The sequence below is a fragment of the Denticeps clupeoides genome, chromosome 12 (genome assembly GCF_900700375.1).
Source record: "Denticeps clupeoides chromosome 12, fDenClu1.1, whole genome shotgun sequence".
Taxonomy (NCBI): domain Eukaryota; kingdom Metazoa; phylum Chordata; class Actinopteri; order Clupeiformes; family Denticipitidae; genus Denticeps; species Denticeps clupeoides.
In genome coordinates, this window is record NC_041718.1 from 4894080 (window position 1) to 4921385 (window position 27306).

Sequence of the window (27306 nt, forward strand, 5' to 3'; positions counted from 1 at the left end):
ATATATAGATATATATATGAAGCATGGTGATGTATATAAAACACTTCACTTTCTTTCTGTGTGAAACACGTTTCTGAACATTATTATAAAAAAGTGAAAGTGGTTATCATTGTGATACACAGCACAGCACACAGTGACACAACGAAATGTGTCCTCTGCTTTTAACCATCACCCTTGGTGAACAGTGGGCAGCCATGAGAGGCGCCCGGGGAGCAGTGTGTGTGGACGGTGCTTTGCTCAGTGGCACCTCAGGCCACCACTGGCCCAATAAAGAAGAAGTCTGTTTCTGCCCGGTATCGAACCGAGGACCTTTCGCGTATTAGCTAACGTGATAACAACTACACTACAAAAACTTAGAATAGAAAACAGAAACTTATAATATTTGCAATCCATATTAACATATGATGTACGCAAATACAAGTCTCAGAATCCAAGGTCAGTCCTGAAAATATGAGGTTTTATTGTTTTTATTTGTTTTGTAGGTTTTATGCGTTTGCCTCAAATATCAAACCCCATAAATAAAAGAAAATCCATACACATTAAGTCACATTTAATGAATGTGTCTGAAATATAAAATGTCAATAAAATTTGAATCAACTGAAAAAAAAAATCATGGTCACATACATTGTGTTGCTACATTATGAAACAGACATAAAAAGAAAATCTTGCTGAGTGTAACAACTGATAACAGCAGAACATTTTTTTTCTTCTCCAACCCAGAGGATTACAAACAGATGCAGAATTTACACCAAAAAAAAAAAAAGACAAAGAAAAGTGCTGGCGGCTCACAAGTTTTGACTGATTCCCGGTAATATAAAACATCCCACACATATATATACATCTGAAAAAAGACTGATCTGTTACAATATGCCAGAACTAAGCCTTTATAAAATGAATGTGACAGTGTGGTATGACAATGACAAATTATTAATTCGGATGAAGTTGTGCCGATGTAGTGTGTCATTTTTATTTTATTTTTTTTTTACAATTGCAGAGAAAGCAAAATGTGAGTGTGTCCCTAAGATGAATCGTGTCACCGCTCTTTATGCTGCAGTCTGACCGGTCCCTTTGATTTCAACAGACGCCCGCTCCTTCCGTCCTGCGTATTCGCCAATGAAGGAGCCATCCTCGTTGAACTGGCCTTCTTCATCACCATAGTCCACTAGACTGTCCCCGCTGTCTGCTGGTTTAATGTCCCCGCTGTGAGAATGCAGGCTGCCCTTCAGCGGTTTCTCGTCATTGTCACTGCACAACAGAACAAAGAAACTGTATGTTCAAAAGCAGGTGGTGACACCAGCATGGCTAAGTACTTAGACCTTTTCGGATGAAAGGCGGTATTGAGGTCAGGATGAATAGTTAAAATGTTTTAGGCATAACAATCGTGTGACACAGCAGCGGGGGGGCAAAGTCACGCAAACACTGAAGAGGTATTCGGAACCCTCGAAGGCGGCAGTTTTTTGAATAGTTCACTGCTGTATAAATAGCCTTCAAATTTCATGCACATGTTGAAAAAGTCATCAGCCACGAAGAAAACTAATTGAACGCCTTGACATCTCACACTGTAGCATTTTGAATGGTACAGAAAAAGAGATTCATTAAGTTAAAATAATTACCAGCACAAAAGATGTTCTTTTCAAAGAATGTTATTATAGAGGGAAGCAATTTTTTGAAGCATTTCAGATCTTTGAGAACATTCGTGTCTAATTTGATATATCGCTGAAAAAGAATTCAGCCTTTGATCAGGAGCATTAGTCTGTGGACCCCAAGTGAAGGCTAACATGCACAACATCTCATCTTGCAAGACAAGGTTAAGTCAACGCATTCATTTCCGATCCATGGGCCTGTATGTTATATCCGGTCTTATATCATGTGCATTTGTGATCGAGGTTCACGCTCCATTGAGAACCGGTTGATTACAGGAATACACATTTCTATGTCATATGCAATATGACTGTTATTTTAAATTGCAGAAGACTGAATGAAGCATTTAACGGCAAGTAGACATTCATCAACTGATAACAGCTTTAACCAAACAAATATTCACTCGATGACCAAAACTGACCTCTGACCTGTATCTAGGGACTGACATGTTCCACAAACTTTACAGCAAATAATAGACCATTTCACTGACATCACTGTGACACTCCTCCTCTTTCATATTGGCCCCCACAGCCGAGGGGGGTGAAAATCCCAGAGCAATCCCAGCGTTTTATTTTGTAAAAAAAGTTGGGAAAATTTAAAAATTTAAAGCAACCAACTGTGAAGCATTTTTAAGGTCTCTCAACACATGGGCGTGAAGTTGAGAGAACTTAAAAATGCTCTGCAGCCGGTTGCCTTAAATTTGTAACTTTTCCTTACATTTTTTTTTTTTACAGTGTAATAAGATCCGAAATGAATCTCATAATCGATGCAGACGTGGATGATTCTGCATCGATGTAGTGCAGAACATAATTGATCATGATAATGTTGCTTGGCGATTTTCTGGTGGCAGCATTTAAAAAAAAAAAAAAGCCGGTAGTGACTGTGACCCTCTGGTCTGGGCACTGCTCCGCTTCAGGTAGGATTCCAAAAAGAACGCCCAATTAACACCATAATCTTTGTAGCTCGATTGCCGTGTGACATGCCAATTGCGTGTCAAAGTGTAACGCTCCTCAGAATTTCAGCAGAAAACATTGCGCTTATTTGACGGTGTCAAAACGCTGGCTCAGAATGCATCGCCGTCTCCTCCACCAGACACGCAACCCGCCGCAGCCTCTACTGCTCCCGTCCAATAAGGCCAGACTCAGCTCAGCTCAGCTCACATGTCTGCAACTGTGCACTTCCCTTCCCCTCCTGATGATATAACACGTTTTCAGAGGTGGACAGTCGTAGACTTTTGGGGTATCTGTAATAGTACCACCTGCGTAGTATATTTTTGGGTGAACGTATGACTTTCACTTCACTAGATTTTAAAGGCAAATATTGTGCTTTTTACTTGGCTACGTTTCTATACTCTCTACCTTTAATTCTGAAATTGGATGTGATCAGTTAACAGTAGGGTTACATATGGCAAGGCTTGTCTTTTAATTACTGTAATTTATAAAGCTAGCACGAACATGAATAAAATGTTATGACTATATAATATGTGTAAATAACTGCTGAAGAGAAAAATAAGCTCTCGGTTTTGGCTACGTTTGGTGCACCAGTGTTTTAAAGTTGGCTGGATCTTCCTTGGTAGAAGATGCTAAATGGTTGATGTCAGGACACCTACCACGCTGTTTCGTACAAAAAAAAAAAACAGATAACTTCTTTGTCAGCTTGGTTGTGTTTAATTCTATAACATTTTACCAGTTCCATATTTTAGAGCAGGGGTTGGCAAACTTTAACTCTCAAAGAGTCATTTGGACCTGGTTTCCACAAAAGAGAAAGCACCAGGAGCCACATGAACATAAAACACTGCATATATTATTTTTATTTTTATGTATAAAAAAAAAACTGCCTGTGAAATTGTATTTATGCAAAGTTGCTCGTGTGCGGATTGGTTGGGGGGGTGAACACTGCATGTTGACAGAAAAAGAGGAGATCTGGTCACCATAACTTTGTGGCTATGCCAGCATAGAACAATGCTCTAATTGACCAATGTCATTAACAGCTCTGGTGGGGTTGCCCAGGCGGGGTTGTGGGCATAAACTTATATAGGGTATTTGTGAGCGACAAAAAATTTAAACACTGGGTTTTCTTGTTACAAGAGCATAATGATCTTCAAATTTCAAACTACAAATAAAAAAGCAGTAGATAAAAATAAAATACAATAACGTTATTATATATTTTCAAGAAACAGTCCCATGCAGGTTGACGACCCCTGTTCTATGGGTTCTACAAGTCAGACAAATTGGGTATTTTATGTGTCGTGCCAACAATGCAAAAATGCAGTGAAAGAATTTGTACTTTTAAATTTGACTGTACTTAACCACAAAGTATTTTAAGTGCAATAACTACATCACAATAGCCATATAGGATATCATACAAAGAGTCCTTAACATTCAGTGATGCAAAAAAAAATATCCATATTGTCTACCCCAGAAAATCGATTGATAAAGGGAGTGTAACACTTAGGCAACACTTTACTGTAAAGCCTAAATTCCATGCATTTAGGAAAAAAAAACTGTTCAGACTGGCGGTTGTCAAATCTCAACTGATGGTTGATTTAAAATCCTAGAATGCATCATTTAATGCAAAAATTATTTCATTTGCTCTGAGCTGGCCACATCAAAAACAAGTTAAATGAGAGATTGCCCTTTTCACCATGCTGTAATTACACCTTTTTTCATGGAAGTTAAGGCTGGATAGAGTAAAATGTTACCTTTCCTCATGATGTCCCTCTATAGAGATGTAGCAGACACCATTCATCTAATGAACACTACAACATCTAGTCACAGTAAAGTAAAGCAGCAAAAGTATCATCCAATGTGCATAAACAACATGTCATTGGATGGTTGTTATTTGCCACCTACATTCAGCAATTACTCAGCTCAGTGTGTGTCCTGTATGGCCGTGTCATTGGTAGTCCGAGCAAGGCTTGCTTGTGTTAGATGTCTCAGGAAAAATGCAAATTAGCATGTTATAAATGTAATTATATAATAATAACCATTGTTCAGTAAAAAACAAGACATCAACATGTTCTGTTCCACGCTTGCCAACATCACTTCTTCAAATTTAAAACTCTCTCATTTGAATTGATGATAAAAGTAACAAAATTATTACTGGTATTAGGGCTGTGCCAAATATATCCAAAGACCAAAAAATGTATTTAACCCCACCAATAAAGGGGACAAGGGCTTGAAGAGTGTCAACCAGAATGACAGACACAAGAGTTCAGAGGTACATTAAGTTAAAAAAAAGACCAAAAAAACAAAAAAGTGAAACAGTATGTCATAACCACACTTTGTGACTCAACTGATGACCTGTGTTCTACAGATGCAACAGGGAAATGGAACATGCACAGATCCGCACGTACTCCACTGCACAGTGAACCCCTGACTGAGTTTACAATGAAGCTGTTCACCTGCTATTTGTATTCCAAAGGGACATGGCCATGTTAAGACGTGTCGGCACCTTTAAACAGGGCCCATCGCAAGACACTACAATCGCACACTGTCTGTGACAGAGCATTGAATCATAAAGAGTAGGTCAAGACCACACTCATTCAGTCAGAAGGCCGAGTGAGAAGGGGCCACCATACACACTTACTGATATGATTCAAACTTGAAGGACTATATTTATGCTACAGCTTAAACTAAAAAAAAACAATGCTTACATTAAATATCAAAAAACACAAAGTAATGTGACTATTAATTCTCTACACTTTATATTTCACACATTATTATTGTCTATTTACTTTCTTCTGAAATATTTGTAGAGAAAAATAAAAATAAATAAACTGCAGACCTGCTCAGATATTTACCTGTATTCACAAAATGTATCATCATTCATTCCCTGAGATTCCACGTCTGGGTGAAGGTCTTCCTTCTCTTTAACTGTATAAAACAAAAGAAAAATATATAGATGAATGTGATCCACCTAAGTGATGAAAAACAGATTTAGAAACGATGAAAAACAAAAATTCTACCTGAATATTTTCCTCCTTTGTTCCTGTTGACAAAGCAGGCAATCAGCAGAGTGAGAGTGAGGAGGGCCACCGCACACATCAGCCCAATGAACCAGCTCTGATTGGAGATTCCTCCATGGATGCTGGCCAGACCTGTGGAGAGAAGGCGCTGTGTGACTTTCACTCGACGCAACCTTCTTCCAGGCATCTTGATTGAGTGCTTTGCATCGATAAACTGCTATTGGACGCTAAACCGGAGACAGCGGGGGGGCAACAGAATGGAAATGTAGCGGTATTAATATTAAACAGACAGTCTGCTTGTCTAATTAATTGATGGAAGGAGCCGTTAAGTGTAACTCCGCTCATCAAGCTTGAGCTCCTGAACAGAAAACCCTCGAGACGGAAAAGCTTCAAACAAAGACTCCAAACTTTTCTCGGAAGAGGCAAGATTCCACTTTCAAGACTGATGTGTGTGTGCGTTTTTTGGACATTTGTGTCAACGGTGGGTCTCTCCTCACCTTTGGCCTTTGTCCTGATTACATCTTCAAAAATACTAGAATTATCAACCCAGTTCTTAGCCATAAGGCGCACAGTGTATTCAGTCCCAGGTTCAAGCCCTTCAATGACGTGGAAAGTCTTAGAGGCGTTTACCGGCTCGGATATCTTCCAGTTACCTTTACCTACAGAAGGTGCATCACAGCGTTAGTTGTCAAAGTCATGACCACAAAGGCACACAGACCATGACACTTCTCTAGTAAACAGTTCCAAGAACACTACGCACACACACACACACACACACAGGCACAAAAAACACAAGACGAATGAAGAAGGAAGGTTGGCTTACGGTTGTTCATATATGCAACATACAACTCTGAGTCCTTTTGCGCGCTCCCCGGAATCCAGCTGATATTTGCAAAGTTGTGGCTAACTGACGAACTAACATTCAACAAGGCCGGAACTGACAGAGGGTCGAGAGAAAGGAGGAAATAACAGAGAGGTAGTTAGTAAAGACAAAGGGCTTTCTTCCCTTTCTTTTCTCTTTTTTAATGCAACATTTACAAAGTTCATGGTTAGTTTGAATATTGTTTTTTTTTTTTTTGCACAAAGATACAGTCTCCTGCAGTGTTCGCTTTATGCACACAAGCAGCAGTAAATTGTAGAAATTTGAAAGGCAAATATTTTTTTCAGAATAAAACTGGATGAATGGAAATGAGGGGGGAAATAGCCTAAACAAAATGAGATGATTACACCAAAGCAAATCTGACCTGCCATGCTTTATGGGTAAATTCATGTGAAAATATAAAAAAATTGGGTGCCCATTCACTCTTTTTCCCCCAATCAAGCTTCCATCTTTCTAAATTACTGAACCATTTGTGCTTCATGTCATTGAAATTCTTTTTTTAATTTTGTTTTTAACAATGTTGAATGCAGTGGTTCATAAACTTTTCTTCCCTGAAGCCTCCTGCCTCTGTCCAAGAAAAGCCAGCACAGCCCAACTCCAATTCCTTCCCACACATACACACATTAAAAGAATAAAATGATAACAAACTTTTATTTGTAAAAAAAATAAACAGCAATTGTTATTCTCATTGTTTTACACTGAGGCAACATGGAGTCTATATTAGAGCTGTGTTGATGCCTTAAAAGATGGGCCTGACCCGCCCCAAGCGACAGAATTCAGCCCGACCCCAGCAGACTGTTATGCCTGGTGGTGCGTTTAAATAAACGACAGTCACAGAGTCAGTGTTTGTACTGCGCCATTTCCATACAGCCTTGCAATGCTCAGCTTTTTAAAATCCCATCTTTCTTTGCATGCAATACGAAGGGAAGGAAATTTGCAAGTTTAAAATAATATTGGCAGCTGCTTGCCTCCGTTTCACCTCCTCAGCATCCATTTCTGCATCTCTTGCGAGATCATCAAAATGTATCACGTGACAACGGAGGCCGAGAATTGCAAATCAAATGAACATCTAATAAAGTGAACATTTAATAAAACAAAATTATAAAAAGCTAAACACTTTCATCAATCGCCGAACCAACCAGTATAGGCTGGAAGTTCATGTTTGCTGACCGAGCCGAGCTGACCCGAGTACGAATTGAATACGAACCCCACCTGACCCAACCTGGGCCAAGATTTACAGCTCTAGTCTATATAGCATACAAGATTATGCAGTTTTCATTAGCCTATTGTGTGTGTTATTGGGATTTTATCCATTTAATTTTTACAAATATTGTTTCGGTAACCTCAGGGCAGGTTGGAACCACTGGTCTAATGAACATAATATATAAAAACATCTTTACATCTCTTTACATTTTATTCATGCCTTCATACACAGTGGTTGGCCCAGCGGGTAAGGACACGGACCCGTAATCGTCTACTGAGCAAAGCACCGTCCCCACACACTGCTCCCCGGACGCCTGTCATGGCTGCCCACTGCTCACAAAGGGTGATGGTTAGAAGCAGAGGACACATTTCACTGTGTCACCGTGTGCTGTGCTGCAGCTTTTCACAATGACTTTCACTTTCACACTATTATGTTTAAAACAAATTCATCAGATACTCTGGTCCTTCCTTTGTGGGCTGGCAGCACTGTCATTCTACTCTCTTGTTGGATTTGCTTTGGGTCTTTTCACACTCAAGGTTTTAAGAAATGTCAGTGAGCTATAAAATATTGTAATCGCAATTTTAATGCATGCTTGTGATTCTGCTCAGGAGCTATTTTTTTTTTGTAAGAGTACTTTGCATGTACCCCCCACACAGAGATGCCACTGTTCAGAAATCTTCAAAACCAAGATCTGAAATTAAAATCAATTAATGTATTTCTTTGTTACAGGCATTCACATGATGGGAATATGATTTATAGTCCATCAAAATACAAATCAGTTGAATTTTGTTGTACTTTTCTCCATGATTTTGACACTTTTTAGTCCAGGGGTAAAATTTTGCCAGTGATTTCACATTCACATCACCGAACGGCTTGAATTAAAGCTCTCATAATCTGCACTTTTTTTTTTTTTGGTAGTATGTGTGGTCCTGAGAAGTATTAGGAGTGCCGAGGATAGAGGGAAATGGAGGAGAAGGATGCCAATGAATGCCATGCTACACTTACATGAGTGACGTACTGACAAGAGGGGCTTTAATATGGTCCACTGGCTCTTTTTCACATTTTGCATATAAAAAGACGTATAAATCAATCGCCAACAAAACTGACCACAATAAAAATAACGGTTTCTTGTCACCTGTTTATTTCTGTAAATCCTGAAGACAAACTTCATGGAACATTAGCAAATATGTCTTAGATTGCGCCCGGATATTATGGCCCTTTTTGTGAGGAAATACGCCAGACTGTTCTCACTCCCTGAAAGAAGGAACTTCAGACAAATGCACCCTTGACTACTTCGGAATGAGTTCATCTTTCAGGGACACCAGTTTCTACAATGACCAGCTCCTTCATGACGTCACTAATCGTTAGGCTGATCACTTGGTGCATTACAGTGACTTGAAGTGACACAGAAGCGGGAACTAAAAATACCCGGCGGCTGAGTCGTACCAAGCGCCGCCAGGAGCATCTGCTGTCCCAGCAGGGCGCCCAGGCTCCACCATGTGTCCTGAAACAGCGGACCCGGGACGCTCTCTCACCGGAAGCCCAGAGCCACTCCACCGCTCTGACCTCTAGCTTTCAGCGGCTCGCGCTTATCACAGACACACTGAAAGTCCCTCTCTGAACATTAACCTACACACGTTATCCTCGGCGTGAACAACACGGGGGAGATGCCTTTAATTCGTCCCGTGGAAACACGGCTGATCTACTTTCTCAAGTTAAGCGAAATGCCAGGTGACTCCCTGGCCAATTTTCGGGGGGGAAGGAAAACAGGACAGCAACAAATCAGTTCCCCACAATTAGAGCACGAGTCCCCATCTGCCTGGCAAGGCTCTCCCACTGAAAGGCAGTTTTCACAGGTTCATTGCTTTTTGAGTAAGAGCTAATGCGTATTGCTTAATGTGCAGCGCGTTTCACCTTTACCGCTGAGGTCGTGTGTAATCATGTCGACAGTTCAGACACAGATTTATACCTAAGGAGGACAGAGTGGCATTGGTCGCACGGGACCTTGTGGTGCTTGGAGGAGAGCGGGTAGTGGACTTGCCTGGAGAGAGAAATCAGAGCTTTGAATTGGTTTTGCCACTACATCTACCAACACTACTGGAATGGGTAAATGTCTAATTATTAATAACTATTTTTAAAGTGCAGGGGAGTTTGAAACTTATGAAAGCCTTTACAACTCTCTAGACTCCTACATAAATGCCAGTGCTAGAAGAGAAACCAATAAAAATATCACAGCATAAAAACATTTTGAGGACATAAAAAGTGGGGGTTACTGCTCATTAGGTTGGCAAAGGTTAAAAAAAAAAAGAGTCTTTGTAAGGCAACTGGTTTCCATAAAGAATCATGCTACCCATCTGCAGGGTGCTAGTGATCGCATGAAGAAACCAGAACATGGTGGTGGTAGTATCGTGGTTTGGACCAGGACAGCTTTCCATCATTGAAGGAAGATTGAATTGCAATTCATACCAGAAAACAGATTTTTTTTTTACCAACTAAGAGTTGATAAAGTGGGTCCTGCAGAAAGACAATGACTCCTTTTTTTCAGCAATGAACAGCACAAATATAAATTTTCTCATTTGTATAATTGGGTTCTCTTTATCTACTTTTGTGTGGGGTTCACAAATTATCACGCGCCAATGCAGTTGTAAGTATAAACAGATTTTAGTAAGTCACATCAAAATGAAATAATGGGAATTACGACTACTAATACATGGGATAATTGTATTTCTACATCACACTCAGTGCTTTGGGGATGCATTTATAATTTTTTTTTTTTTTGCTCAGCGTTGAAATCAGTGTTGACAGTGACACTTGCTAATGCTGACAGAAATGGATAGGTAATTAGAGGGTGTGCATTAGTATTTATTGTTAATCGGGTAAAACGCTCATGCACACGCCACGGTGGAAAATGAAAGGCGCCACCTGAGCGGTGTGACAATGCAGTGCTCAGCACTGATGGCAAGGGTGCGCCTCTGACAAGGACAATTACCTACAGGTGACAATAATCTCTGCAGGTACACCCTGCCATATGAGAAATAAGCAGGGCAGAAAGGCAAAATGAATAAATAAATAAATAATGGGGCAATGAACGCTTTCAATAACGGAAAAAAAAGGCATGTGCATTGCTGGGTAATTACCAGGCAGGTTAGCGGCGTGTTAATTTAGAAGGGAGATGTCACACCATCCTTTAGTCCGTATTGCTACGGCAGCTTCAGAAGCACAAAAAAAGCACTAAAAAGCGTATGTCCTAACCAGCTAGGCATTTTCTGAGTTTCCAAGGAATGGCGCAATGAATCTAGCACCAACAATCCAGCATTATCTGTTTAAGGTGACAATGCTGTTGTCTTCTTTATTTATTTATTTTATCTTTTCCCACAGGGGATGCTGGAATAAGACATTTTGAACGTGAACTGGATTCAGAACTGGATCCCTGTAGATAAGGCAGATTCTAGATTCGATGCTACATAAATTACCACAGGAAGAAAACATGCTCATACTGAAGCAGCGTGTTGGTACTTCTGGCGAGGCTGGTGAGCGAGAGACAGAGACAGGGAAAGGAGAGAGAAAAAATAAGACAGAAAAATGCATTGCAGAGTTGACATGTGGGAAGAGCCACCGCATCCCCATGTCTACTGTGCTTTCTTCAGCAAGGGTTGCATCAGCTGGTAGATGCACAAACACACACACTCTCTAACACAGAAAGAACAGTTCTCACAGCAGAAAAATAGACGTGTAGACGGTATGATGAAAGAACCTGAGGCCTATCAGTGGCACAGAGAGTGGCATTTAAATACAGAGCATATTAACACTGGAGCAGGCCAGGCAGAAAGAGGAGAGACTCTGAAATAATTAGGGTCACCAAGAAAAAACTCAATAGCACATTCATGGTGGTTCCTCTCTAAGACAAGACACCCCCCCCCCACACACACACACACACACACACACATATCTAAGAACCATATTTCACCACCATATTTATATGCATTGTGTTAAGACCTTGGTTCTCAAAATGTGGTGCTTGGTCTCCTTCTAGTGGAGGGCTGGAAGTTGAGATTATACCTAATATTCATTGCTGCTGCATGTTGAAATGTAGAGGAGTTATTAATCTTATCCTCAATGTAGACCTGATGAATACATACTTATTGTGTTTGAAGTAGTGACAATGGATAGTAAGTAATAAATAATAATATAATTGCCTCCTGTGTACTCTAGTTATAACTTAGTCATAGTGGCAGTACTTTTTGGGGTGGTACTTTTTGTGGAAAGTTTGAGCAGGGTGAAAGAGAATAGCAACAGGTATTAGCTTATCATCAGAACTATAATACGCATCGAAAACAATTTCATTTCAATTACTGCTCCGTAATAACAGGCAAAATCTGCTGTTGCCTTTCCAAGAGCATTCTTTTTTTCTTCGTCTTTCCCCTTGGCTGGCTTACACCTTCAAATCAATAAGCACTTGGTCCTTCATGACTATGATAAATGAAACCCAGCCACACACCCAGTTTGATATTGTTTAGCAATAAAGATGTGGTCGGATGGACATATGAAAAGCCAAGCAGAATGGAAAACCAATACAACCCCAAGCCCAACCCCCCACAGCACCTCTGTCACCCTCCCTGCAAGTTTACATGCCTTTAGACCACTTCAAGTTTAGGTTTTGAAGAGTAAAGTGAGTTTTTATACACGACTTACAATCAGTAGTTACAGGGACAGACCCCCCCTGGAGCAACTTAATTGTCTTGCTCAGGGATACAATGGTATCAAAGTGGGATTTGAACCTGGGTCTTCTGTGTTTAAGTCTTTAATGAGGGTGGTAGAAGCCTAGTGCATAACACTCACCTATGAACCAGAAGACCCAGGTTCAAATCCCACTTACTACTTAAGTTGCTCCAGGGGGGGACTCTGATAAATGCTGTAAATGTAAATGTAATGTACATTTATAACGTTAGTTGTAAGAGAGCAAAGCAGCCTTCAATATATCAAAAGTGAACAAAAGGTTCCATCAGGATGTGCTTCTTGTAGTGAAACAGTGTCCTTCATGACAGGAATTCAGCATCCAGCCACATTCCTGACCTCTCTGCCCAACAATCCCAACAAACACAGGCAACTCACGGGCTTCTGTGCTGGTGGTGCACTCCTCGCTGGCCGCAGGGCCACAGCCGACTCGGGTGCAGGCTCTCATGTACAACTTGTATTTGCTCACGGGCTCAAGGTCCTGCAGGAGCCACTTGCTGCTCTCCGGGTTGCTGATGTTGATGGTGAGAAGTGGCCCCACTTCTTCTGTGTCATTGACTAGTTCAAAAAGAGACAAAAAAAAAGCAATGCATACCATTTGGCTATGAAGCAGCTATAAATAACCAATACCTGTGTAATTCAGTAATGAAATATTATTACTGTACTGTCCCCAGAATGAAACAACTTCCCTTTTTAAATACTACAAAATACTCAGCACTGCTGAGAAAAAGGTCTTAATTTTTGATCCCTTGTCACTTACTTTCCACTTTTTTTTCTTCCTGGGTAACTTGCCCAACACTACACGAGCTATGCCTCTATGAGCCATCCAGCCTTTTACAGAACGCTTGCTGTGAATTGTACCAAAATGCACAAAGCAGCCTTTCTGAAGAACACCCCTGATAGACTTTAAGTTAAAAAGCAATAGAGAAAAAGGCAGCATCATTAAAACATCAGATGGTTTATGAGTTTCCTAAGCGGTGGTCAAATTGGCTCCATTTGCTGGGGCCGATCAGTTCGCATTAGAGAGCACTCTCCCGTGTGATCAAACGGGCTGTGAATGCCATTGCGGGCCTGTGCAGAAATCTGTGAAATATTAATTTTGCCAGGCCTCTCCGACGCCGGGCCTAGCCCAGAGACAGCTGTGTTGCTGGCTTTCAGAGCTCCTCTGGCGTTCCCTGTGCCACGCTGACAGCTGTGTGCATTATCCCCAACATTTTACACATGACTTCCTTCAAGGGGACTTAAAATGCCCACCTTGGCTCTACCAAGCCTGTGACATTGGAAATTGTCTTATCTTTGAAAGGTGGCACTTGGCCACGGAAGCATCATAGCAGCAGGCGCAGCATCACGTCCAATTAGGGAACGGTGTTCCATAGGCCGTTAATGTCCTAATATGCTTAATCATCAGTCTGGTAGCAAAGATATAATGTGCCTGGTAGGCAAATGTTTTATTGTAATGCGCTCCTCTGCAGACAGGATGGGGGTCATCAGCCAGGACCTGGAAAGCTGGTGAGGCTGCAGCCTTGGTCTCTGCCACGTTTGGGCTTTGAACCAGGGCTTTACCTCGTCACGGAATAACCCAAACCAGCAAAAGGTAACAAATGTTGGCTGAAGTCCCCTTGCACCCCGACCAAATCCTCTCCGTATGTCTTACGTGTTTCCATATGGAAGCCCCAATTTCTAAATCCTGACTCTCTCCACCTCCCAGAAATCTACTCCCAATCCATCCCTCCCCTCCCAGCCCTGCACTTCAGCAGCATGAGCACTAATCCACGCACATTTTCCTCACATTAACATCTCTGTTGCCGCAGATCTGCTTCGCGAGGTGCCTAGGCGCGGTACACGATCAGAATAGACAAGCAGTGCGACGATATCCCCTAGTGGGGAGGCGAGGGAGCGGCGGAGCCGAGAGCGATGCAGTTACATGCTTTTCAGTGGCGGCGGCGGAACAGCACACGTACTCATCTGGTACTGGAGTAAGAATCCCACGAGGAGGCCGTGCGCTTCTATCGGACGGGCCCAGCTTAACGAGACGCTGTGTTTCTGTATGTCCACGGCTCTGAAAGCAGATGGCCGGTCTGGCACTTTGAAAGATAAAAGAAGGCAGCGGGCGGTCAGAACTTTTCTTTTCTTTTGCGAGTGGCGGTTTATAATTATGTGGCACATTTCCTGCTCATCCCACCTCCCTCGGGGGTTCTGAAGTTGACAGCATGGCTGCCCGGTCCGTTTCCCCGGCTGTTGAAAGCCATGACGATCAGGCTGTACTCGGAGAAGGGCCGGAGTCCGGGAATCAGGGCGTGCCCCCTGTCTCCGGGAAACGTCAGCGTGTGCTTGTCCTCGTGAAATCTCCTTGAATCCAGGAGACTGCGCAGCCTCCACCAGTTTACCTGAAGAAAAGAGAGGAAGAAAGGAGCCCCGGCCCAAATAAACTTGGTCAGGTAAAGGATATGAAGGAAAAACTCAAACTATAGAAGAAGACGGAGAAAAAAATGAACGGCAAACACCTCTGGGAGCGGTGAGTATATAAGCTTGTCTATTTTCTCACCCAGTACTGCCAGTCATGTGACTCTGGAGTGTGGGGTGAATAAATACACTCTGAGCGAAGCTGATCTCCAGGCCTGTGTGTGTGTGTGTGTGTGTGTGTGGAGCAGCAGCAACGGGATGGATTGCCCCGAGGGCGGCTGGTGGTACACAGTAGGTGCTCTGTGTCTCTGGATGGGGTCAATCCCTTTAAACTGGGTCTTAAAAAAGCAAAGCCATGTTTTTTTGAGGAATTACCCTGTAGCCTCCCAGATGTCCGCGCAGCTTGTCCTTGTGGACGCGCGTCCAGCTGACCTTCACCGCCGTGTTGTTCATCACGTCCACTGCAACGTCGTCCGGGGCTGCGGATGGAACTGCAGGATCCACAGGGGCTCTTGTTAAAAAAAGTTGCACCAATTCACCACAACACTGCACCCGACACACTACCTACTGGGTAAAATGCGGGTGTAAAGCCAGCTTAGCTTCAACGCTGATGTTTTAAAATGAATAAACTGATAAAACTAAAACAATAGCAATGATAAGCACTGCTGATCAATAACTTATGTAAACAATGTAAATGTGTTCTGAATTTCAGACAAATTTGAATTCTTAAAAAAAAAAAAAAAAACACTAACAAAATTTTATTCTGTAAAAAAGGCCAGAATCCTCTGCAATTTTCAGTTACAATGTCTAGCTGATCCACTAGGAGTTTTATTTGACTGGTACAGCTATGCATATGTGAGTGACCAGAAGACTAATAAATATGACTGACTAGGATAACCCACCTGTGGAAGCTTGGTAGCAAACTGTCTAATGTAATAGCAAATGTTGTAACTTCTGATTTTTCTTATAATATATTCATCACTAACAAACGTCATTGCCATCTCGGGCAACACTAATCAACCTTTAACATGCAGCAAAATGTAGAAGGTTTGAATGCTCAGCGTTGAATTAAGCTCTATACCAGCTTTTTTACTGCAGGTTACAACAGGGATGTGGCATGTCACCTTCGGAGTAGCGGCGTATCTACTTCTCCAGATAAGGATCTCTACATGCTAGTGCTGCCCCGCCAGCGAGGGGCAGCGGTATCAGCACAGATAACACCATCACTCGACAAAGATTCACATGCTCCTATGTGATAGCTCTACACCGCTCGGAATTATGGGATCTGAAAGACATTCGGTTCAGGTCAAAAATAGACTGTGACCCAAGGTAACTCTACTGGCTACAACCGAACAAAGACCAGGGATGGAGGGGAAAATAATGAAATAGAAAGACAGGAGTGTAAAAAAAAAAAAAAAAACAGCTCAGAGCCTGCAGCAAAGAGTGAAAGAGAGAAGGAAGGGGAGGGGGTAAATGATGAACATAGAAAAAAAAAAAAAGTAGTGACCTGCAATATCATCAGGAGGGCAACTCCAGAAGAAAACTGAGGGCACGAGAATAATTAGAGCTCTGAATGTAAATAGCTCGTGGGCACGATAATATTTAATTTATCCGTGTGGAGGAGCACACGGGCAGAGTAAAGGCAGCGCTGTCTGTGCACCATCCTGCATCCTCAATAAAACCTGAGGGGATCAGCAAGGTCTAAAGAAACCACATAAACCGAAACAAGTGTCTCTCATCACTGTTGCCTGGTCCTTTAGGGCTCTTCAGATGGGACTCAAATGCATTCTGCTGCTCCTCTGAAGCCAATCACATTTTTTTCCCTTCGTTTTAGAGCAACGTGACTTGGTTTTCACCAATAACATGCCATCTGCTTCATTACATGTAGTTCAGTTTGATTGTCATCCTGGGAAAGGAGTGGCACTTTTTTCCTGGTTAAAAATGCAATCTTACTTTGGGGAAAAGCGATTAATGCATATTCAGCACTCTTCTAAGTGTTCTACACATTCTGTAGCCATTTATAAACACTAGAGTCGACAGAACAATGACACCCAGGGAACTGGATATCAATAGCATCCAGTATCCAGTCAGAATGTATGCAAAATCTAACGCGGAAAAGAAAAATGAAAAACTCACAGTCCTCTCCTGAGTAACCCATGATTACTTTGGGCTCCGGCGCCCACCCCTGGTGGTTCCTGGCATGGATTTTGATCTCATAGGGGACAAACGTGGGAGTGTTCTTCACCACGAATGAGTGTCTCTTCACCACATGCTCGTGCCAGTTGTCCTCGACACCTTGCTGCCTGTAGCTCACCTTATACTCCAAGCCGGGACCGTTGTGCTCAATTGGAGTCAATGGCTGCATAAGACACAAAAAATCCAAGTCTGATTTAGAGTTTTAATTAAAGTTTTATATATGCTGACACGTTTCTGTATTTTTAACTTGACTGACCATTTTGCCCCTAATATAAGATTATCATCTTACATTCAGGGACTAGACAAAAATTGGAATACCATTAGATGGTGCCAAATATGAAATGCTATTTTTTATATTATTATACAGTACCAGTTGCTCCTGGTCTTTTAAGGGATTTGCACTTTTTACATTATAGAAAAAACTGGAAGACATAGGACTATGCATCTCATTTGCATCTCTCCAAAGAAGGGCTCTTTTGCTGTGATGGCGGCATTTCTATTCTACTATTGTCTTCTCTTGACCAACAGTCCTGAAGGATTATGCTGACCACTTTTATTATCATTCACTCATGTTAATGAGCATCTCATGAAGTGGCCTCGTAAAACGTTTTATAAAAATGTCAGGGAAGGCTTATATTTTAACACACTTGCTAGAATAACTAGAATTGGACTGATTTGACTTAGATCGTATGATGAAGTTATAACAAAAAGCCACCTCACAGATCCATAAGCAACAGATGGCTCATCTTATAAAGTAGCTGAATAATAATCAGGCCAACATTCATCTTTTTGTGATAAACCTGAATTTGCATGAACAGGATCACTTGACTAGACAGACTCAGTATGTTTTTTAAGATGTTACTGCATTATAATAATTTAATTATGCCAGTCATAATGCATTGGGTCTCTTAATCTCATATAATAAAAGACCTGTTTTTCTTCTGAGTGTAGCTCTGCTTTATCCTCCAGTAACCTGGTTACATTCTAAGAATAGTGCGACATCTTCAGTTTCTTACCTCCCAGTTAATATCCATTTCATGCGGCAAATGACCTTCGATTTTGATGTTTTCAGGATTCTTGTCAGGAGCTTTGAGAGAAAGGAGGAATATGGATTTTGCCAGGGACAAAATTGTTAGCAGAGAGAGAGAGAGAAGAAAAGAAAGAGCTGTGAAATGTGCCCATTAGAGAGCAGAATCTTAACTAGATGGGCTGTTGGGGGATCAATTATCTCATAATTTCAGAATGTTTGAAAGTTCACCGAGCACCAAGACTGTCCATCTTATGCCTGCAGTGGAGCTCTGAAACAAGCCACAGAAGAATTGTCGAGCGTCTGCAGACCTGTGGCCGGAGTTTTGTAGCTCTCGGTGGGCTCGCTCGGACGACTCTTCCCTATGGCGTTGACCGCCTTGACGCGGAAGCGGTACTCGACATGGCCGTGCAGCTTCAGAGACGCAGAGGCGTGGTTGCCAGGGATGCGCAGCACTTCCCTCCAATTCCCTGGTTCCCGCTGACTGTCTTCAAACTCTATAATGAACTCTGTAGTGAGGAGGAGAAAAAGAGAAAAAAGTAACTCCACACACTGGACATGACCCTCATTACAGTAAGCTTCTTCATGGCCGACTATGCAGATAACTTCTATTGACCCCATGGTATGAATAATGAACCAGGTCTAAATAAAGTGTGTCGATCCCGTTACGCTCACAAATTAATTGTAACCAGCCTCCCTTCGCTGAGCCTACAGTAGGCTGCTGTTAGCAGAGAGCAGGCCGGATGGTCCAATTACCCGAGGTTGTGCTGTTGTGGTCATCCCCCGGGATCCATTTCAGTTTTGCACTCCTACCATAGTCTTCTGACAACATCAGGTCTTCTGGTGCATCAGGGACATCTGGAAAACAACACAACAAGCAGCTTTGATGGTAGCTCACCCTCCAAAAATTGACCGCCCTTCTGATGTCACATAGAGCGTGACCTGCATACGCATGTCCCAAAATTCCACAGCTTGTTTCAGAAAAAAAATGCGTTTACGACTCACCTTGCACTGCTCTACTCTGGAGTACAATTTGCATTAATGAAATGTCACAACCACAGCAATTACACAAAATGCAGTTAACAAAAGAAAAAAAGAAAAAGAAAGAAAAACTGCCTCTGGCTGTTTTTAAGCAATGACTTTCAGCAGAATGCCCTACACAAAACAAATCACCCTGGAGCCTGTGGGTTTGTCTATGGTCTAGAGCCGGTGTGTCTTTATCATCATTATTGTTATTATTTTTCAGTTTCTCAAAATGTATACTTCTAACGCAGTGTAATCCCTCTTTCAAATCATCTTAGCTGAGCATTAACCAAAAATGTTCATTTACATTTACGGCATTTAGCCGACATCCGTATCTAAAGCAACTTACAATCAGTAGTTACAGGGTACAGAAGGGGTTAAGTGTCTTGCTCAGGGACACAATGGTAGTAAGTGGGGTTTGAACGCGTCACTTTGTGGCCTTCTGATTTATAGGTTACTTCCATCCACAGTTCAAACTTAAATAAAACACAAATTTATGCTCATTTATTTTTTCTTATTTTGCACATTTTTTTCTGATGCATATATAGAGATGTAGGCTGTAGACTGAAAAGTAGAACAATAAAGAGTAGAATATTAACTAGTAAATATAAACATTTAAATAGTTTAAAATATATTGAGATAAAAAATTTGTTAATTTTTTTTAAACATCTGCAAAACCTTGTGTTACAATCATGCCATTATAAAGGTTGTTATTTTTAGATACTGAATCTTATAATTCTTTAAAAATAAACAGATATTGGTGTAATTAATGATGTCTCTACTGCTTATATGATTATACCTAATTAAAGGTTATATTCATCACTGCTTGCATGTGAAAAATTAATTTGAAGTAATCTGTCAAAACCTAATATTTTAACATTGATGTAATGTAAATACAGAGGTTACAGCAGGTTTGGTTTATTTACATTACGGCAATGCTAAACTATTAGGTGAGACAGACTACTTCAAATTCATTTTTTTCAGCGTAATGTTAATGGCAATGTGCACTGAGCATATGAGCAGTTTAGCCAGTGTTCACTTTTTTAGTGTACATACCTGTGTAAATAAGTAAAGATGATAAGTAAAACCAGTCGTAGAATACATCTGTAACAGTCCGTAGGATTGGTAAAACCCCTGTATGTATTACACCCTCTTTTTTTGCAAAGTCTTGTGTCTTCCCTAGTCTATGCATTGCACTTCTCCAAAATTTTATTAAAAATTAAATGTACATTATGCAAATAATTCAATATAATCTCACAAGCACAGACAAGTGTACAAGCACCACATCAGAAGTCGCTTGGCTGTGTAATCCCTACTTGATGAATAGGGTCTGAGTTGAGCCTGAATGTTTTCTGTTTTTTATGTCTCTTTGATGCGTCTTTCGGTGCATTGTGTTAAAATTGGGCGGCTGCAGTCGATGTTTACTTCTAGCTCAAGGCCATGCTGCGCAATGTGCATTTGGTGTGATGCAAGCCTGCTCACCCAGGACAATAAGCTGTGCCGATGCAATATCCTGGTCCACTGGAGTCCGGGCGACACACGAGTATCGGCCCTGGTCTCTGAAGCTCACGTTGATGATCTGAAGAACCCCGTCCTCCACAAGATACCTACCGACCCAATGACGGAGTCAAGTATCGATTAGTCACTCGCAGAGTCACCCGTCCGCAAACATTTCATGTTTTTGCCAAAAGAATAAGAAAAATCACTCGGTGCGCTATTTTCAAACTGCTGTGTAAAGTGTATTGCTACACAAAAAGCTTGTTTACTTGTGTAAAGTCAAAGATGTCCTCAACATTTAAATAGATAAATGGATAAAACCAGAAAGAAACACAATCTTTAATGATACATGCACACCTAGTGTCCTTGGTGTCTTACCCAGAATCCTCAGTCTCATTGAGGGCTATCACTATGCCGTCCTTGAGCCAGAACACGTCAAAGTCACGGCTGAAGGATGAGTCGAAACGGGCCTGGCATGAGAACTGTGCAGTGGTTCCTATCAGGATCCGTTGGTCTTGCGGTGGATCTATGATTCTGGTGGGATCTGGAGCAACCCAAATGAATTTTGACAATTTGACAACTGCACTGTACACATTAGGACGTACAGAAGATGTGTTCCAGCAGCCCACCTTTAATGTCTAAGTTGGCGGTAATGGCCGACGAGCCTTCTGTATTTTTGGCGATGCATGAATACTCTCCCACATCGTCTCTCTCGATCTTGTGGATCTCCAGCGAGCCGTTCTCGTGGACAGAAAAGCGCTCGCCCTTCACAGGATCGGCGCTGTCTTCTCGGCTCCTGGAGTTGAACAGGTCGGATCGAATTGTCTTTCAGGGCCTTTTATTACTTGATTTATTTATTCGCGTTGACACCTGCAGTGCGCGCAAAAGGTCGACCTGCGATTCATCAAGGACCAAGCTCTGAGCCTGACGGCGTGAAATGAGACTGAGGTGATGATGTGTAATCAAAGCCCATTTGCCTGCGCAAACAGCGAGAGGGAGATGAAACCGAACGCGCTGAGCTGGAGCTATGCTGCACCCTGCTGGGCGCTGCAGGGCTCCGGGATGGGCACCAGAGGAAGGTGAACCTCAAAGCAAGCAGACCTGAGCATCGCTCAGCGCTTCATTCGTAATCGCTGGGGACAGGGTGCATGCTGAGCGTGTTCTGCCCAGCGTTTTGGTGCAAAGTCAAAATGAAGAGACTCACCAGGAGATGGTGGAAGGCGGGGAGCTGAAGACCTTACAGTTTAGGACCACGCCCTTCCCCTCAATGGCGGAGTACTGCTGACTGTCCTCAGTCACAATCACAGGTCTCAGGTCTGTAAGGAAAGGGCAAACAAAGTAATACACATGCACACAACGTCTAAATAAAAGATAAAAACACTGGAGAACCTGAAAATTTCTCTATTATGACACAAGTTCACTAGTTCAATTCTTGAATAATCTATAAGCACATTTGCTTTGGTATTGAACTTGTAAAATTTTTATACTTATATAATTTATATGTTGTTTTGGACTCTAGCAGGCATGCATGTGTCGTATAGATCAATAAAGTTAATTTTCTGGGTGACAGAAATAATGACAAAAAGAGCCGGGTGGGTAGGTACAAAGCAGATATTTCATTCTTGTTTCTCTTTACACTCCACAATATTCAATATCTTCTCAAAACTATATCTATCAATATATCTATCTATCTAGCTATGCTTTTTAATATAAGGATTCATAGGATTTCATAGGATTTACAGACATGCCAACTTTGTCTGTATTTTTTGTGCGTCTGTGTCAGGGTGTGAAATGCATATCGTCGCGTGGGTTCGTGACTCGCTTTGCTGAATAACACACACACCCAACAACACTGACTGTAAATGTCCTTCCAGGACCAGAGTTCCAGCTGTCCTCGGTCTTCTCCCCCAGTTTCTCCCCAGAGAGAGATGAGCATCGTTTCAAAAAATGCACCACAGACAGTCAGCGGCTGCAGGACTATAAACAAACTCCCAGACAATTTATTGAAAAGCCACACGGAGACGGGGACTGTCCCCTCTCTTCTCCGATGCTTGCTTCTGTTTTATCTTTCGAGATGAAAGCAGCACATGCTCTGCTTACAGCCGCTGAATGAAAATAGGCAGGATGGACTTGTTAGCATATAAAAGAGCCGCTTTCTTTATTTTTTAAATTTTGGGAAGGTCCAATGGGAGCTGAGCCAAAGAAAAAAAAACAACGTGAGGTAGACCACCAGCCCAGCCCCTCTGTTCTCCTGAAAAAGAAATTTTAATAAAGGCTAGGAGCCACCTCTCCTTTTCCGCAGCATCGCTTCGCCATATCTCCCATTCCTGATGCCTACATCTGTCAAATTACAAAGCAACAGATACCTGCTGTCACTAAGCAACACATTCTTCCTTCTCTTTGCAGGCTGCATTTCATTTTGCGCTGTTATTCGAAGCTGCCAGGGAAAGACCAGGAGGTGTCGCAAATTGAAAGATAACATTTTACCACGATCGCACCAACGCTGAGCACAATGGTGCATCTTTTCCACAAAGGAGGGGCTATTGAAAGACACGCGAGGCTAAACAATTGTGGGCGTACTCACTCATGATCATAATGTTGGCGTTGGCTAAGATGGTCCCGTGCCTGTTGGAGGCTTCGCACTGATAAACGGCGCTGTCACTGGAAGTGGCGCTGCGCAGGACAATTTTATCGTCAAACACTCGCCTGTTGGAGGCGGGGACATCTAGAGGGAGACACAGAGGTTTGTCAACAAGGTTCCTGCACAGTCAGGGCTGGTGATGGGAGGTGATGGGCGCACCATTCAGAGAGAGGCCGTTGACTTTCCAGGAGACGGTGGGCTTGGGGTTGCCCGTCACGGCGCACTTGATGAGCACGTCGGTGCCGATCATACTCAGCTGGCTCTCAGGCTCAAACTCCCACCGGGGTGGCTCTGGAAAATAAAAAAAAAAATCACTTAGTAATAATTTTTTTTATTGTTATTATTATTATTAAATGAAGAACATATCATCTTTAAGGCAATCGCACAGCAAAACTATGTTGTGAGGGCCGATACACACGAACCTCTATTTTTTTCTCTTCACACACAGCACTGATGTGACATAATGGAACCAAGCAAGATAAAATCCATATTTAATCATTTAACTGCCAAATAAACACTCACATTTCACAGGTAAAATAATACTCACATATGGCAAGATATCAAAAACATACAACCAACAAACATAAGAGATGTTGCTTTTCAGCCTGGTTTCACTAGAATGCAAGCGGCAGGCTCACATCTTCATTCAATGTGACTTGTGAACAGTTACATGATGCATCTTCTGAACCTAATTAAAATCCGCACACATTTGGCACCACATTTACATTTACAGCATTTATCAGACGCCCTTATGCAGAGCGACTTACAATCAGTAGTTACAGGGACAGTTTCCCTGGAGCAACTTAGGGTTAAGTGTCTTGCTCAGGGACACAGTGGTAGTAAGTGGGATTTGAACCCGGGTCTTCTGGTTCATAGGCGAGTGTTTTACCCACTAGGCTACTACCACCCTACTACCACCCGCACCATCCACGAGTTCTGCATTGTTAGTCTTGACGACGTTACTTTTTAATACATATTTCAAGAAAAATGAAATACTAGCCAAAGAGTAGTCCCCATAATAGTCCATTGTCACACACAATTAACAATTAATAAAGTAACACAGTTCAAACGCACATAACATAATTATAAGTATCAGACAGTGACCTTGTGTGCAAGCTGCGCCATTGCAGATGTTTTATTAATGAAGTTGCATTTTCTGTCAAATGTCTGACTGAACCAGGCAAACTGAGGCGACTGACCCAAAAAATAAATAAAAAAGATGTGGTCTGTGTTTAAACGAAGACCCTTACCCTCCACAGTCACGTGAAAGTAGTGAGTAGTTTCCCCGTGAGGATTCTTTGCTTTGCACATGTATTTCCCATCATCTGTATCCTGCACCTCCGGAATGGTTAGGAGCTTCCCATGATTCTCCAAAAGTGCTCGGTCTGGAAGTTTGTCACCCACTTTGACCCACTCAATGTTGGGGGTTGGGCTTTGAGAAGATATCAAATGCACAGACAAATAATTATATAATCTAAAAATATAATTTATCTAACGTGGAAGGCTTCTAGTAGCACATCAACTTACAAAGTCTGCGGTTACCGTTCCCATTCTGTCTCTAAGAACACGTATCCCTATGTGGCTCCATAATGACTAAAGTTCTAATTAATGTTACCATGGCAATACAATGCATTAATGTATTAATCATTATTAATGTATTTGCTTATATAGAAACATGCAAAAGAGCAGTTTAAAATTTGGGTTATTATTTTTATAATAACATGTAATTTGACACTTTCATCACTTCCAGTATTTATAGAAAGCAGTACTTACAAGCCTTCAGCAATGCACTCAAGAAGTAGATCTTCTCCTTTCACGAGGTGTGTGTATGTTTTAACACCAGATGGCGTCAGCAGCCTAGGTTTCCTCTCCAGAATGGCGTTGGCTATGGCAACAGCAGAGACATCAGATCCAGTACGTAAGGCACGGCGTAAGCAAAACGTTGCACATTTGTGACCAAGAGGGTTTGACTACTTCCACTGGATGCCTGATAACTATGTACGGAGTGACACATCATCTAGTACAGCACATGGCTCAAAGGAGATGAGTGTTTGACTGGAAACACCACTCACCACGGATCTGACTGCTTTCTGGGTCACCATTTAACCCTGCTCAGATGGAGAGATGGAAGACACAAATAAAAATGAAACATGGAGGCGTGCAAAGAAAAATAAAAAAAAAAACCCAACATTTTCCAAATATAAATGGTATGTGTAATGGTCAATGTTATAAAAGCAAACTGATGCTGATGCTGTTTCCTTTTCATCTGCCACATCTCAGAACATCAGGCACTGGGTAGTGATGAACAAATGTGAAAGTGACCAGAATAAAGAGGGACCAGATGCGTCCATGCGCAGGTGTGACAATGACAAAAAATCAATGAGAGAACGGGAACACTTTCTGCAGTGTATAAATTAGACTACAAAGTGATGCCGGTTTTAGGCAAAGTGGCTGCCGCAGAAACAATCATACGTGATCCTAGAACTAGATTATAGACTACAGGGTGGGCCATTTCTATGGATACACCTTAATAAAATGGGAATGGTTGGTGACATTGAACACATTTTATAAGTGGTCAGAAACTTGTAAATAACTCATGAAAGAATAAAGTTACGTTAAAACCAAGCACACCATTATTTTTCTTGTGAAATCACCAATAAATTTCTGTCACATGACCCTCTTCCTACTGAAAAAACGTTGGATCCAAGATGACCGATGGGTAGTGACCACTATGGTCACTACCCATCTTGAAAAGTTTGCCCCCTCACATATACTAATGTGCCACAAACAGGATGTTAATATCACAGACAATTCCCATTTTAATAGGTGTATCCATATAAATGGCCCACCCTGTAGAAGTGTGCAGAAAGCACACCTCAGTACAGTCTTGAGCAGAGCTCAACCTGTATAACTGTGTGTGTAACTGTGAAACGCACTGCTTTTGACGACGACGGACATGGCCGTTTTCTGCACAATGGTCCGTATCCTGGGGAAGGAGGCAAAGCAACAGTAGTCCCTGCGGCTGTCTTTCTGCAGGGCGTTGGAGAAGTACAGGTTCCCGTTCAGGCCCATAGACACCCTCTCGTCCTGCTCAATGTGTTGAAGGTCTGAGAGAATATAAATGAGGGAAAGCTGTAAACAGTGTCTGGGTAATGTAATGGATTTGCAAGTCAGAGGCTGCCTGCATAGATTAAAAGCTTTCTACTTAATGAGAAGAATCCAACTGAAGTCAAAAGTCTAAAGACATTAAAGGTTCAGTTTATTTAAGCAATTTCACAGCCAAATAGCTCTGGAAATCCCAGTGAACACTGATTTATGCAGACTTCATGCAAATATTTTATCATAGTTATAGGTATTGACAAAAAGACTCTTATTTTCAAATAAAATATTTGTGGTCCTCAGAGTTTAAAAACAGATAAAATCTAGAAAGAGAAACTAACTACCCTATGGTTGGAGTGTAATTAGTTTAACCATTATAGTTAATTGCAAGAAATGCTTAACTTAAATGCTTAACATGCTTAACATGCTTAAATCAAAACTGGGATCCTCTATAGTACCTATTTTTGATTAGCAATTCCTCCCGAAAGACAAAACACTGATCAAAAGATCTGGTCTCCTCCTCATTTTAACATTTTCTAATACATTTCTCATAACATTTCTCATAAACATTTTCATGGTGCCATCAGAGGACATCATGTTGGACATCATGTCCAAATGTTTTTATCATTGCAGTATCACGTCTGCTAGCAAATCAGATATGCAGATACATTGAAGAATTCTGATGGTGAAGACGTTATTTTCCAATTATTAATTATCTCCAAACCATAAAAGAGCAACTTTTTTCTTTCGTTATTTTAACTTATTTCAAAATATCTCATAATATTTCATGTTTTCTATATATTACTCAGGTGAATTTGTGTTTGTCAGCTCACCAATTGTCATCCAGTAGATCTGCAGTGGTGGGATGCCCTTGGGTGGATTGCATTCTAAAATGACAGACTGGCCCTCTTCCACTTCAATGGGGTTAATTTTCTCTTTAGGAAATTTCGGAACATCTGTGAAGGGTAAAAACGTTCAGTTGCACCACATCTCC

General features: G+C 41.6%; 1 protein-coding gene across 11 annotated transcripts in view; it reads right to left on the minus strand.

The window, feature by feature from the left end:
• Nucleotides 1–440: 440 nt before the first annotated feature.
• Nucleotides 441–27306, minus strand: part of chl1b (cell adhesion molecule L1-like b) — a 64768-nt gene continuing 37902 nt past the window's right edge. For 3 of the 11 annotated variants that reach the window (XM_028997799.1, XM_028997800.1, XM_028997798.1), the window contains 26 exons: nucleotides 27146–27268; nucleotides 26150–26320; nucleotides 25286–25321; nucleotides 24987–25098; nucleotides 24464–24645; nucleotides 23373–23504; nucleotides 23157–23297; nucleotides 21777–21888; nucleotides 21202–21368; nucleotides 20951–21116; nucleotides 20558–20682; nucleotides 18809–18910; nucleotides 18364–18561; nucleotides 18042–18112; nucleotides 16966–17188; nucleotides 15205–15320; nucleotides 14609–14813; nucleotides 14388–14510; nucleotides 12805–12984; nucleotides 11166–11219; nucleotides 9662–9733; nucleotides 6432–6545; nucleotides 6106–6267; nucleotides 5609–5740; nucleotides 5444–5516; nucleotides 441–1245 (listed from right to left, as the gene is read on the minus strand). In XM_028997799.1, coding sequence (XP_028853632.1) covers nucleotides 1044–1245; nucleotides 5444–5516; nucleotides 5609–5740; nucleotides 6106–6267; nucleotides 6432–6545; nucleotides 9662–9733; nucleotides 11166–11219; nucleotides 12805–12984; nucleotides 14388–14510; nucleotides 14609–14813; nucleotides 15205–15320; nucleotides 16966–17188; nucleotides 18042–18112; nucleotides 18364–18561; nucleotides 18809–18910; nucleotides 20558–20682; nucleotides 20951–21116; nucleotides 21202–21368; nucleotides 21777–21888; nucleotides 23157–23297; nucleotides 23373–23504; nucleotides 24464–24645; nucleotides 24987–25098; nucleotides 25286–25321; nucleotides 26150–26320; nucleotides 27146–27268 — 3494 coding nt within the window. In that variant the 3' untranslated portion in view covers nucleotides 441–1043. Of the gene's footprint in view, nucleotides 1246–4493; nucleotides 4576–5443; nucleotides 5517–5608; nucleotides 5741–6105; nucleotides 6268–6431; nucleotides 6546–9606; nucleotides 9734–11165; nucleotides 11220–12804; nucleotides 12985–14387; nucleotides 14511–14608; nucleotides 14814–15204; nucleotides 15321–16965; nucleotides 17189–18041; nucleotides 18113–18363; nucleotides 18562–18808; nucleotides 18911–20557; nucleotides 20683–20950; nucleotides 21117–21201; nucleotides 21369–21776; nucleotides 21889–23156; nucleotides 23298–23372; nucleotides 23505–24463; nucleotides 24646–24986; nucleotides 25099–25285; nucleotides 25322–26149; nucleotides 26321–27145; nucleotides 27269–27306 lie in introns of those variants that run through there. The other 8 variants (XM_028997804.1, XM_028997803.1, XM_028997806.1 and 5 more) reach the window with 7 other exon arrangements.